Source organism: Panthera uncia, chromosome C2, assembly GCF_023721935.1.
Source record: "Panthera uncia isolate 11264 chromosome C2, Puncia_PCG_1.0, whole genome shotgun sequence".
Classification (NCBI taxonomy): Eukaryota; Metazoa; Chordata; class Mammalia; order Carnivora; family Felidae; genus Panthera; species Panthera uncia.
Genome location: NC_064810.1, coordinates 73,355,372 through 73,369,913, shown reverse-complemented (window position 1 = coordinate 73,369,913; position 14,542 = coordinate 73,355,372). Strand labels below are relative to the sequence as shown.

At 37.1% G+C, this 14,542-nt stretch overlaps 1 protein-coding gene across 4 annotated transcripts in view; it reads left to right on the top strand.

The window, feature by feature from the left end:
* The window catches only part of OPA1 (OPA1 mitochondrial dynamin like GTPase), an 88,005-nt gene that overhangs the window by 22,510 nt on the left and 50,953 nt on the right, over nt 1–14,542 (top strand). For all 4 annotated transcript variants that reach the window (XM_049628400.1, XM_049628398.1, XM_049628401.1 and 1 more), the window contains 9 exons: nt 1,133–1,186; nt 4,829–4,933; nt 6,606–6,692; nt 8,196–8,309; nt 12,177–12,257; nt 12,384–12,458; nt 12,772–12,843; nt 12,927–13,026; nt 13,342–13,472. In XM_049628400.1, the coding sequence (XP_049484357.1) occupies nt 1,133–1,186; nt 4,829–4,933; nt 6,606–6,692; nt 8,196–8,309; nt 12,177–12,257; nt 12,384–12,458; nt 12,772–12,843; nt 12,927–13,026; nt 13,342–13,472 (819 nt within the window). The remainder of the gene's footprint in view (nt 1–1,132; nt 1,187–4,828; nt 4,934–6,605; nt 6,693–8,195; nt 8,310–12,176; nt 12,258–12,383; nt 12,459–12,771; nt 12,844–12,926; nt 13,027–13,341; nt 13,473–14,542) is intronic.

Sequence of the window (14,542 nt, the reverse complement as noted above, 5' to 3'; positions counted from 1 at the left end):
TTTATTGTATGGATTAAGAGTTACTAATATCTGCCTCAAGAAGCAAATCATTTAAAATTTTTTCGTATATATTTGCTACCATGATATCTTGATTGCTTGAATAGCCATTGAATGAAAGTGAACAAGGACTTACATGAATTTTACCTTGAGTTTTGTCTCCTATGAAATAAATTCATGTTTACAAGTTTTGATTATTAGAAATTAGATCATTCTTTTGAAAGACTGAGTATGACAACTTCACCTCACCAAGGAGTCAAAGCACAGTTACATGGATTTGCCATAATTGACATCATTTTAATTAAAATTGATCATTGCGTTTCATATTTAGAATTGTACTGTGACTATAGTCTGATAATGCAATAAAGTTCTATGTTGTTTTGGGGCATCTTATCTTAGAGTTATCAGCATTAATAACAATTGGAAGTAGTTTCCACAATAGCTGTAGATTTTATCCTACTTTTGTTTTATATTTCAATCAATTTTAGTTGCTTTACTCAACTTTATTGCTACTGATGCATTCACTGTATTATGGGTTAGCAGATCTTGTACTGGAACTGAATTTAAAAACCAGCATCAGGCTCCACATAAAGCTCTGAAAATACAGGGTCTTTGCATTTATTAAATACTTCCCTACTTATAGAATAGAAAGGCGTAATATATGCTTAAAATATCACTATGACCAATGAATTTCGTCAGTAGCTATAAATGATAGCCTAGCCTGTATAAGTTCCCTGAACACATTCTGTAGGTATCTGTGCCCTTTTTCTCCAAGCATCAAATGCCTGTCCTTGAGAACAAAACAGCCTACGAAAACGGTAGTGACCGTGTGTTGGTCTCTTCATTTTATAACGACTCATTCATCAGAAATCACTAGAATAGCATCCTGAAAGTGATTGCTTTTTAAGGCTTTTACTTATGAATACAGTTATGAAATTTTGATGAGCAATTGTAGTGAATATAGTTTTTTTTTTACTTTATTCATTAATCACTTGATTTAAAATGTGCTTTGATCAAATATGCAGATAAAGTCAGTATTTATTTTCAAAAATACTTTTCAAAAAATTTAACTTAGTGCCCATTTTACATAAATCCATTTCTCTGGAAATAAAATTAATTTATTTTAAATGTTTAGGTTACAGACAAAGAGAAAATTGACCAGCTTCAAGAAGAACTTCTTCATACTCAGGTAATTCTGATGAGTAGAAAGAACCAGGGACTTTATGTTACAGTCTTAAGTTTGGTGATGTGGAAATTTTTTTAAGAAAGCAAAATTTGGAGTGGTTTGATGATACACCCTTATTAATAAATGTAAAAAAAAGTGCAAAAGCAAATTGATAAGGAATTTGGTAAGTGTGGTTAACTCCTTCTATGTGTAAAGACCTGTTTTTTAGTGAATCTTGTGCTTCTAATTTTAAAGAAAAACTGCTGTGAAAAACAAAAATGAGGGAAAATGACTCATCCTTATGTAAACCTACCTATGCTTGTACATTTACATTGACAGGCTAATTAATGTAAGTAGTTTTAGAAACCACAGTTCTAGTCAGCCCTCAGTATCTTTTTCCTTTACTTCTCTAAATCCCCAAAGTAGTCAGATAATGACTTCTCTAAATGTATTTCTGGCACTAATTTGAAAATCTATTCTCCGATAGTTGGTTATAAAGCTACTATTATTTTAAAGACATGCTGTATTTAGTGTGATGAGTAGGTATATTCTAGTGCAAAATTGCCCTATCACCCACTTCATCATTAGTTATAGTATTATGATTATTACTATTTTATAATGTAATATAAACACAACTGTAGTATATAACATATAGTATAATTGTTATTTTACATAGATAACAATGATATACAATAATTGAGGTTTTGTTTTAAGTTAAAACTTGTTTTAAAGAGCTTTCTTTTTTTGGGGGCGCCTGGGTGGCGCAGTCGGTTAAGCGTCCGACTTCGGCCAGGTCACAATCTCGCGGTCCGTGAGTTCGAGCCCCGCGTCAGGCTCTGGGCTGATGGCTCGGAGCCTGGAGCCTGTTTCCGATTCTGTGTCTCCCTTTCTCTCTGCCCCTCCCCCGTTCATGCTCTGTCTCTCTCTGTCCCAAAAAAAAAAACAAAAAAAAAAAACAAAAAACATTGAAAAAGAGCTTTCTTTTTAGGGGAAAAAAATACAAGGGGCAACCTAGATAAAATTAAACAATCAGTATATTTTTGGTCACAGATTTTCTTAATATCTGTGGTTGATTTCCTTGATATCTATGCATTGATCTTTATGCCAGACCATACCATATAATCACTTGTGCTCTGGCCATCACCCTATGTATTTTTAAATACTTCCCAGCCAGGCAATTCCAGTCTTCAATTCAGCTAGAGTTTAAGAATCATTGGTCTCAAAATGTGGTCTCTGGAGCAGTAGCAACCAGTATCCTTTGGGAACTTGTTAGAAATACAAATTATTGACCCCTTCCTAGACCCCCTGAATCAGCACTCTAGAAGTAGAACCCAGTAATTTTTCTTTTCAGAAGCCCTCAAGTGATTCTGATGCATCCTTAAGTTTGGGAACTGTTGGTCTAGATCTTTGGAAGACCACTCAGTAGCATGTCTCTGCAGGATGGCTATAGATTGGCACCTGTACCAAAGAATGGTTCCATCCCCAGAAAATGTAGACCCCAAAATTAATTCCATATTTATAAAGAAATGAGCCAGTGGAAATCCTACCACACTTGTATGTCCATTGATATCAACTCTTGACTTGAGCGATTTGTAGTGTCAGCCACCGGGTATTGACAAAAACACTGTATGAAAAATTCCTGATGTAATAAGCCATGGGGTTATCTGTATTACTGAAATGCAATAGAAACATAATGCAAGCCGCGTGTGTAGTTTTAAATTTTTACGTTACAAAAAGGTAAGAAGGAATAGGTAACATATTTTTAATAATGTATTTTATTTAACCCAGTAGATCCCAAATTAATATCCTTTAAACATGTAATTAGTATAAAAATATTAATGAGGTGTTTTATTTATATACTGAATTGTAAAAATCTGGTGTGTATTTTACCCTTAACGCTACATCTCAGTTCAGACTAGCCACATTTCAAAGTGCTCAGCAGCTATAGTGGCTAGTGGCTAACATATTAGACAACAGAGATTTAATTCTGCCATAATTTTGTTGTATATATTATTACTACATATAAATGAATAAGTGTGTTTAAAATAAAAAGTTTATAGTAGAATCTAGCCTCTAGTTCTACTTGTTTCATAGTACAGAGTCCTACTGCAGAATATGTTTTTTAAAATTTGACTCAAGTTTAACATTCTCTGAGGACCGGGCCCTGACTTCCTGTCATTTATTTACTTCATTCTGAGGAGATTACACCAATCTAAAAATTTTCCTAAGGGTTCTTTTCCATTTTATTTTTTTTTAATTTTTTTTTTTAACGTTTTATTTATTTTTGAGACAGGGAGAGACAGAGCATGAACAGGGGAGGGTCAGAGAGAGGGAGACACAGAATCTGAAACAGGCTCCAGGCTCCGAGCTGTCAGCACAGAGCCTGATGCGGGGCTCGAACCCACAGACCGCGAGATCATGACCTGAGCCGAAGTCGGCCGCTTAACCGACTGAGCCATCCAGGCGCCCCTTCTTTTCCATTTTAAAAGGCATGATATTATAAGTTGGATGTAAACATTCTGCTGGTTGGAGAGAGAAGTAATTCTTAATAGTTTTCTGAACGTTGTTAATGTTTAGGCAAGAAGTAATATTATACCAACTGAGGTGACCAAGTAGGAAAGAATCACATGTATTTGAGAAGAACAGCATGTAGCTAAGCATCTGCTTTGACAAAACAATCTGTCTTGTTTTGTCAAATGTATTTGTCAATGTATTAGTCTTCTTTAAATCTGCTTTTATATCAGTATTTTAAAAATTGATGTATAATTTCCAGCCACGGAAATGTAACCAAAATTTGGACAGTTTAAGCTCTTGACTCTGACCTATATTCAGAACTCTGTGACCTTGGATAGGCTACCAAGTGTCCCTAACCTCTGGCCCCTAACTTTTGTCTCCTGTAAAGACTTAAGGACACTAATGCTGTTAAAACATTCAGTATCAGGCCTGTCACATAATACACGCTCAGGTACTGTTAGTTATTGTTATTTTGTATCATTTTATTTATTTATTAAAAAAAATTTTTTTTACTGTTTATTTATTTTTGAGACAGAGAGAGAGAGCATGAACAGGGGAGGGTTAGAGAAAGAGGGAGACACAGAATCCGAAACAGGCTCCAGGCTCTGAGTTGTCAGCACAGAGCCCGACGCGGGGCTCGAACCCACAGACCGCGAGATCATGACCTGAGCCGAAGTCGGACGCTCAACTGACTGAGCCACCCAGGCGCCCCTATTTTGTATCATTTTAATTACAGCATTAAGATAACATGGAGAATGGGAAGAATTTGAATTTTTGTCAAATGTCCCCATAATGAAAATTTAAATTTTTGATGTGATAGGAAATATTACTTCAATAGAATGTACTTAAGAACTTGCTTCTTTAAAATCTTACATTTTAGTATTTTTAAATAACTTAATTTCTTCAGTGTAAATAGCAAAGAATTTTCCAAATAAAATGCCAGATTATAATAGAAAACTATAATGAATTCCACTGTTTGTGTGAGATAATATAATTTATTTTATTTCCAACATTTTCAAAGAAGCTTTATAAATGAAAAGCTCATTTTAAATAGGAGATATGACTTCAGGAATTTGGAAGATTTCAATTTAGACTTAATTATGTTATTAACCCATCTTTTTCTTATGTAATTATGGTATTATTTTGTTGCAGTTAAAGTACCAGAGGATCTTGGAACGATTAGAAAAAGAGAACAAAGAATTAAGAAAATTAGTATTACAGAAAGATGACAAAGGCATCCATCACAGAAAGCTTAAGGTATTTTAAGTTTATCTGAATTTTGTTAGTTCCAGAAGTTTGCCATTTCACACTGTGCATTCAGTCAGTACGTTTTTAAAGCTGTAATATGTTCTATCCTTTTCTTTCTAACTTGATATCCTTGGGAGATTGGGAAGTCTTTCCTATCTTAAGACATTTCACAAATTATAGTCTCCAGACATTTGTTTCATACTAGGCCTATAAAATCTTCATACTTTTAACAATCATTTCTTGTGAATCAATTTATTTTTCTGAAATAGCCAGTTTATCTTTAGGCTTATTTAATTTCTGCGGCATAAAATCAGAATTGTGAGTTGATGGACATTTAGATACGACTTAGCTTCATTGCCACACTTGTATTTCCAGTGAATGATTGGTTCACTTTCCTCACTTTTATAAGAATTCACGTTTTTTTCTGGAAGGTTTCTTAGGTATTTTAGAGAATGTTGGAAAAAAGTATATACTGGGATTGTGACCATCAGCACACTGGTAATTACCATTATTGGTAAGTTAAATCTTATTATTGCCCACTAAACCAGGCTGTATGTGCTGAATTAAATTGAAGTAATATTTTTAACTTCTATCTCATGTAAGTAAACAGTATTTGTGTATAGCAAACCTACAATAAATCATGACATGTATTCTGAAGCCAAGGTCCAAAGCTAAGTAGTACTAGTTTAACCAACATGTATTAGTAGTCCTGACTTTAAATCACGACTGCATAAAACAGATAAATAGCATGGCTTTATTCACAAGTCACATGTGGCAATTGAGGGAAGTCATGTCCAAGTGTTAATAGAGTTCACGTCAGAAACAGTATTTTCTCTCTAAAATGAAATGGTAGTGAAAATTTCAAGAACTTTTTATTTTGGGGTGGAGGGCATAGCAGTTGTTTTCCATTTAATTACTTTGAGGTGTTATGAGATGCAAGAAAACATAGGCCCCTCGTTTTGTTCCTACCTTGCATTGAAACTTGTCTTTAATTATTACGTGCTTGACAGTAACCCTTTTTTTCCCACCTGTTTTACTTATTTGTTGAGTCACTCATCAGATACTTTCTTCAAGCTTATTGTTTGCTGGGTCCCATGTTCTGTCCTGGTTCTACACAGAAAAACAATGCAGGATGTCTGTCCCTGATGCTCTCACTCCTTCATCTGCCCAGTTGTCACAGTACACGTACTCATTCTTACTGATTTAACGGTCTTCTTGGTGACTTTTTTTCTCTCCTTTTATCCTTTCTTCGGTCTCTGTTTCTCACCCTCTCTGTGTGTCTCCCTCTGATCCACATACCAAACTTGATAGAGGATGATTCCCTTGCAGTTGGTCACTTGACTCCTTGTTTGGCCTTATGGTGTTAATGGTCTTCCTTTGTTGGGCATTTATTTTAGCTCTTCAGTGTTAAACCATTTAACATTTCATTAGAAGCTTAGGAAATCCTCAGTTAATGTACTTTATTAAATCAGTATATCTCTAAATAAAATAAGATGGATAAGAGGGAAATGGAATTTCATGCCACACTGTTTTACTATGAATGTGTATTTATATAATTGGAAAAAAACAATACAGTCATTATGGAAACACATTTTGGATTAATCAGCTTTTTTTCTCTTGACACATCTGATTTTTTTTTTAATGTGTTCACTGTTTCATACTAATTTTTAAAATTTTGTAGAAATCCTTGATTGACATGTATTCTGAAGTTCTTGATGTTCTATCTGATTATGACGCCAGTTACAATACACAAGATCATCTGCCAAGGGTAAGTGAAAAATTAATACATAGTGAACTTGCTCATTAGCAAAAGAACACCTTACGTTTTTTATAATATTTATTTATTTTTGAGAGAGACAGAGACAGAATGCTAGTGGGTTAGGGACAGAGATAGAAGGAGACACAGAATCCAAAGCAGGCTCCAGGCTCCGAGCTGTCAGCACAGAGCCCGACGCGGGGCTCAAACTCCTGGGCCGTGAAATCATGACCTGAGCCGAAGTCGGACACTCAACCGACTGAGCCACCCAGGCACCGCAAGAACACTTTACGTTTTAAAAAAGTTCTGTGTATATATACCCAGACACACAATATAGACATATACATATGTGCACACCACACACAGACATAAACAGAGACATATGTCTTTTACCTATATAATATTATTTATGTGTTCTACATGATGTCTTAAGCATTGAATGTTGTTTGGCTGTTTTGGTTCACTGGCCCATTTGGCCCATTGTATAAATATACACGTTGAATTTATGTGTAATGAAGGTTATCAGGTATCTGCCATTATATATTTGTAATACCCATGGTACTAAAATACCTGAATAGTGGATTAAATTAGTGAGGGAAATTTAATTTCACAGAATTGAAAATGTCTTTGTAAAGAGTAAACTAGCTATGGAAAAGATGTGTACAACAGAAATGATACGGTTTTAGAAGTAGTGGTTTAATTAGCATAAGGGTTTTTTTGTTTGTTTTTTTGTTTTTGTTTTTGTTTCTATTTAAGTCAGTTAACATACAGTGTAGTCTTGGCTTCAGGAGTAGAACCCAGTGATTCATCTCTTACACATCACACCCCGTGCTCAGCCGTAAAGTGCCCTCCTTAATGCCTGTCAGCCATTTAACTCACCACCCCCCACCCTTCCCCTCCAGCACCCTCAGTTTGTTCTCCATACTTAAGAGTCTTTTATGGTTTACCTCCCTCTGTTTTCATCTTATTTTTCCTTCCCTTCCCCTATGTTCATCTGTTGTTTCTCAAATTCCACATATGAGTGAAATCATGATATCTGACTGACTTATTTTGCTTAGCACAAGTCTTTAATACAAATTTAGTTATAAATAATGGATCCAATTAATATTTTCCTGTTTATATTTTCAATAGGCACATGTGTATTGGCCATCTTTGTTTTCCGGATGGTGTTTTCAAAATCATTTAGCTGTAGCTATTTTAAAAGACTAAAAAAACCTCAGCAGTATTTCAAATCTATTTAAATGTAAGTTTGTATTAAAAACTCTGGGGCGCCTGGGTGACTTAAGTGTCTGACTCTTGATTTTGACTCAGGTCGTGATCTCATGGTTCATGGGATTGAGCCCCATTTTGGGCTCTGTGCTGACAATGCAGAGCCTGCTTGGGATTCTCTCCCTCTCTCTGCCCCTCTCCCGCTTGTGCACGGTCTCTTGCTCTCTCTCTCTCTCTCTCTCTCTCTCTCAAAATAAATAAACATTTTTTTAAAATGTGAATAAATGTTATTTGTTCTGTGATAAGGTTGTTGTGGTTGGAGATCAGAGTGCTGGAAAAACTAGTGTGCTGGAAATGATTGCCCAAGCGCGGATATTCCCTCGAGGATCTGGGGAGATGATGACACGTTCTCCAGTTAAGGTAGGACAGCAGGCCATCTGGGCGAAGCTCCTCAGGAAAGTAGCAGCTTCCTTCGAGTTTGTTCATTGTGTTGAAATGAAGAATTGTAAATGAGAAGACTGACGCATAGCACTGGGAAGTACTCCTGTTGTGGAAATCGGTGGAGACACAGCCAGGAGGCCATTGTGACAGTTGCTGGGCAGGTGAGGGGAGAAAGATGGGAGAGGAGGGCAGAGGCATGGTGGGGTCAGACTGCACTGAGCTGTTCATTGTTAGGACTCTAGATTTTATTCAATGTGAGGTTAGTGAGATGCTAAGTACGAGAATGGGAATATTGGCTGTGGAGTTAGTAAATATAAATTTCCTAGTTTTACTGTAAGAAGAGTAGAGAAATGGGGTAGCAACAGTGGAAATATGTTGGGTGAAGGGAGAGATTTTTATGTACTGATTGTAATGATCCAGTTTCAGAGGTAAAAATGATGTAAGAGAGAGGGAACGATTGTAATAGCAAAGCCTTTGAGGTAAACAAGGCTGGGACTCGTTTAATACATTCCACTGTTTGAGGCAGTGTGTTGGTAAACAAAACAAAGATCTTTGCCATAATGGAGGATACGTTCTAGTAGAGGAAGCAGACAATAAATAGTAAACAGAATAAGTGACCAGATTATGTAGTATGTTAAAAGATGGTGGGTGTTTTGCCAAAAAAAAAAAAAAGAAAAAAAAAGTGGAGCCAGACAAGGGAAATGAGGCTGCCAGGGTGTTGGTAGACTGCATTGAGAAGGTGACATTTGAACCAGGATTTGCACTAAGTGAGGGAAGAAGTTGTGTGGATATCTAGTCTACGAGTGTTCCAGGCAGAGAAAATGTTAGTGTAAAGCCCCTGAGGTGGTTAGGTGGTTTTCGTGTTCGAGGCCAGTGTGGCTAGAGCACAGTTAAGATTAGCAAATGATGAGGTCAGAGTATGGATAATGGGAGGCAAGGGAAAGCAGATCAGTAGGGCCTTGTTGGTCATCATGCAAACTTTGGTTTTTATTTTGAATAAAATAAGCAGTCCAGGGTTTTGAACAGAGCAATATTACTTTTTCAAAGGCTCACTCTGGCTACTGTTTTGAAAATAGACATAAGCAAGATGGGTAGAACCACGGAGACCACATGGGAAGCTATTGGAGTGTCTAGGTGATTCTTACACCAGGGAAGTAGCAGTGAAGGTGATAAGAGATGGTTGGATTATGCATCTATTCTGAAAGCAGCATCAATAGGATTTCCTGAGATACTTGATAGAAAGAGTCAGTTGTCAGGACAACTCCAGTGTTTTGGGCCTGAATAAATTTCCACATGTAATTGACACGGGGAAGTCTGGAGTAGAGTGAATTAGCTCTGGGGAGAAGATCAGGAGTTTGGGACTTGCAAGGGATGTTAACAAATAAATAGGCAGTTGGAGCTACAAATTTGGAGAGAGGTCTGGGCTAGCGACATAAATTTAGGACTCGTAATCAAATATCTAAAGGTGATATTTAACTCCATGATCTTACTGGGTAAGATCACCAAGGAAGTGAGGAGAGAGAAGACACAGGATGAAGGATTGTGTCCTGGGCATACCCAAGATTAAGAGGTTGAGGAAGGAGCAGACAACAAAGGAGCTTCTGAAGGAGCTACCAGTGTATTAGAGGGAATCAGAACAGTGCAGTGTAGTGGAAGTCAGGTCAAGAAAATACCGAGGGGGAGGTAGTGATCAGCAAGGTTGAAAGCTGCTGACAGATCAAGGAGTGAAGACTGAGAATCGACCGCTGAATTTACCAGTGGAGGCAATGAAGTAGAATATGTGCAAGTTTCCTTCTGCTTAGTTCCCCTTGCTCAGTGACTCTAAGAGGCTAGATTATCAGTTGTTAAGTAAAGAGAAGGGAGAAAGTGTTAAAGATTGAGCTAAGAAGGAAGACTTTCTAGGCCAGAAGTGAGTTGACAAGAGAAACTGAGAAATAATAGGGTTGCTGAGCCATACTGAGGTCCCCGTTAAGATCTGTGGACATAAATTTGAGGGGAAGCTGTATGGTTGTGTATTGTTTTTTTTACGTCAGGTAGTCAGGTACAGAGTAATTGGAGAATTAGAAAATTGACACCATCAAGAATGAAGACCGGAATAGACAATGAGGCTGATTCTAGAATCTTCCAGAAATTAAGCGGTCTAGTGTGATCCATACAGAGTGCACTGTTTTGGGTCTGGGTGTGAACTCAACTATGTTGTGTAAAACTAGTTTCCTTTTCATTGCTCTATGGTTTTGTGTGAATGTACCCAACTTTATAGATCCATTTTCTATTGATGGGCACTTGGAATACTTCCATTGTGGGGGGAAATTGACTACACCTCATGCCTTGCTCTATAATCATCTCTAAAAACATTGTAAACCTAGCTTCTGCATTGTAAGCAGCACTGTAATTATAGCGGCTGTGGACAATGTTATATTTTAGGAAGGGGTTAATTTTCTTCTGGCAGGTGAGTAAATCATGGACAGATTCCCTTGAAACATAAAAGGCTGGGTTTTTTGTTTTGTTTTGTTTTGTTTTTTTCCAGTTCACCATTACTCCTCTAGAATTTGCTAGAAGACTTCTCCTTGATGGACTCCGAACTCAATTTTTGTCTCTCCTAAACAAGTTGCCAAAATCTTGACTTAGCCTTTTTAGCAGCTTCTTTCTGCTGTGTTTCCACATGTGCAAATGCCTTACGGGGGGCAATTGTGCACAAAAAGTAGGGCTTGGTTTTTGGAGATTCATTTCTGCTGTCCATTTTTTTCTGGGGCTTTAGCACCTTAAATTCAGGGGTGCTTGATACCCTGATCTCTGATTTTGTCTCCTCAATCCAGTAAGACTGGTAACCTTTTCTCCAGTGCTACCGTGTTGCACAAATCTGCTAGCACCCTGAGAGAAAACAGCCATCAGAATGTGTCCCTAACATCCTCGGGGGTCTTGGACTGAGTTCAGGCTGCCATGGTTGCTCTCTGATGCTTTCAAGCTGGATTTTATTGGTTATCTAGCCCGCTTTAGGTAGTCTCACTAGAAGGAATTGTATTTTAAAAATGAAACTGGAACATTATAGAGAAGCTTGAAAAGTTAGAAAGAAAAGAAAGAAAGAAAAGGAAGGAAAGAAAGGGAAAGAAAGAAAGAAAGAAAGAAAAGAAAGAAAGAAAAGAAAAAAGAAAAAGAAAGAAAAGAAAAACGAATGTGAAGGTTAGAAGTTCTCAGGAAGGCCCTGTTCACAGGGCCTTGCATTGTTAGAGAATTCCTTATGCAAACATCACTCACTCCTTGGGCGAAGGCTGCCTTAGTTCCTCTGTGGTCAGTACCACTGTCTTTTGTGTGCACCTAGGTTTTACTATACTGTCGTGTCAGCTCTGTGTATACTTCTCCCAGAAGCAGTGAGGTCTAAGCCAGGGACGGTCCCTTCTTTGTTTCCCTCCTGCAACACTTGCACAGTTAGCCCTCAATAAATAGAAGTTGAATAAATGAATTGTCCTTTACCTAAATTTATCTTTGAGGTTAAATGCAAGATTTTCTTTTTGTTTTTCAAGTTTTAGATTGATGGTTTTGTGCTCAGTACTCTGTGTAGCCATTAACTGGGAAAGGAGAGGGGCAGCAGCACTTTCAGTCATGAAAGAGTAGCCGCAGGCTTGTTGGGAAATGATGACACTTGTGACAGATGTATGGACAACACAGATAAATAGTTCTGTGATCTCTGCGCTGCCATGTTGACAGCCCCCAGGGATGCTCCTGGTGTGTGCTGCAAAGGGACCTGATGCGTGCAGTGCAATGGTCCTGTCTAGGCCGTGTTAGTGCTGTGGGAGTCAACGTGAATTGTAAATGCACTGTTGCGTGTCCATTTTCTGTTAATTTCAGGTCACTCTGAGCGAAGGTCCTCACCACGTGGCCTTGTTTAAAGATAGTTCTCGGGAGTTCGATCTTACCAAAGAGGAGGATGTAAGTAGAATTTACATGAGGTTCATGTGTGTAACTTGATAATGTGTATAAGCTTATGAACGACAACTAACTGGAATATTTTTTAAAGGAAGATTATCACAGGATTTTGTTGTTTTCCATTAATAGCTTGCAGCACTAAGACATGAAATAGAACTCCGAATGAGGAAAAATGTGAAAGAAGGCTGTACTGTTAGTCCTGAGGTAAGTGTTGTAGTTCATTTTAACAGTTTTATGGAAAGTGTTTTATGGAAATCCAAATGATTGGAAATAAATCATGATATTGGCATTCATGTTTAGAGAATACAGCTCTTTCAAGACAGATGTTTTTTTTAATATTCCAAATAATGTATCATTTGTGAGTAGTTTTCTAGAGTGATTAACTTTTAGGATCAGAGAAAGGGTAACTTTTTTGTGAATGGATGAGATACAGAATTTTTAGAACACGTATCACCAATAAATCCCTAACAAACCGCCCCCCACAATTAGTTTCCTTTTGTTTTGTTTCCCTGAGTAGACCATATCCTTAAACGTAAAAGGCCCCGGACTGCAAAGGATGGTGCTTGTTGACTTACCAGGTGTGATTAATGTAAGTATATACAAAACTTACATTTTATCTTGTTCCTATTGTGGAAAACATGTATAATGACATTTAAAACCTTTTTCTTCAAGACTGTGACATCAGGCATGGCTCCTGACACAAAGGAAACTATTTTCAGTATCAGCAAAGCTTATATGCAGAATCCTAATGCCATCATACTATGTATTCAAGGTAAATCTTATCAAAAGGTTTTAATCGCACCAATACGCTTCTTTCCTTAGCAGTCTTAAGCTTTGCATGTTACATAAACATGCAACATAAATATGTCTTGCCCTTCTGTAAACCATTCGTTTTATTAGTAAGTAGAAATGAAATTAAGAATATTTTGATAAAACATCACAGAAATTTTTATTAGCTAGAATTTCTTTTCATAACTAAGATAAATGTATTAAGAAAAATTTTCTTAGTATAATGTAGATACAAGGGTTAAAGTTATAAAATCTACTTGGCAATCATTGCAGTGTCATTTTTCAATTTTTTTTTCAGATGGATCTGTGGATGCTGAACGTAGCATTGTTACAGATTTGGTCAGTCAAATGGATCCTCATGGAAGGAGGACGATATTTGTTTTGACCAAAGTAGACCTGGCAGAAAAAAACGTGGCTAGCCCGAGCAGGGTGAGGACAAGCTCTTTATTATGAGAGAACAGATTCTTTGTATAAGCGTCAGCTGTAGCAGGAACTGGCTATAAAAACAAAAGAAACAAGCAATCAAAAAGTCCTTGTGGAATACTTTGGTGGGATTTTTCTCCTCAATAAAAACAAAGTATTAGAAAGTTACAGTAAATTACTTAAGTGTAATTTTGAAGTATAAATAAAATTCCATAATTTCAGTTAGTTTGCTTCAGAAATTCTTAAATTACTAATGTTGCTTACTCTAATATAATCTTACGTGCTGATGTGCAGTCATTAACTACTTCTTTTTTTTTTTTTTTTTTTTTTTTAAACTTTTTTTTTTTTTTTTTTGGGACAGAGAGAGACAGAGCATGAACGGGGGAGGGGCAGAGAGAGAGGGAGACACAGAATCGGAAACAGGCTCCAGGCTCCGAGCCATCAGCCCAGAGCCTGACGCGGGGCTCGAACTCACAGACCGCGAGATCGTGACCTGGCTGAAGTCGGACGCTTAACCGACTGCGCCACCCAGGCGCCCAACTACTTCTTAATTAACCACAAAATAATGATTGTGGTGTTTCTTTTCTAAATTTGTTTTTAGTTGATTTTCATAAATTAGTGTAAGACTAGTCACACTATAAATACCTTCTGGACATTGTGTATACTTTTTTTTTTTTTTTTTTTTTGCTAATATTTTATTTCCCAACTGCTCAAAGACTGTGAAGCAGATTTTTATAATAGAGAAGGCACTGGATTGGTGTTAGGCCTCAGCATTCTTATCTGGCCACCAACCGGCCGTGTGTCCTTGGACAAATCTTGTTACTTCTCTGCATCAAGTTAGTGCCTAATCCATGCTATCAATCTAGTTGGTCTCTTAGGGTCATTTTCATTTCTGAAATTCTGCTACTTCTATTCATGGGGTTCAGTGTCCCTCCTGTCCTTCTGTAACAACAAAAGAATTTTATTTCAAGGTAACGTTGTAAGTCTTACTAGGGTGCCAGTCTTGACGTAGGACATGTTCTTTACCAAAGGTAAAGGCAGAAGGTAGTGGTTGCAAATATAGATTTTGTAGCCAG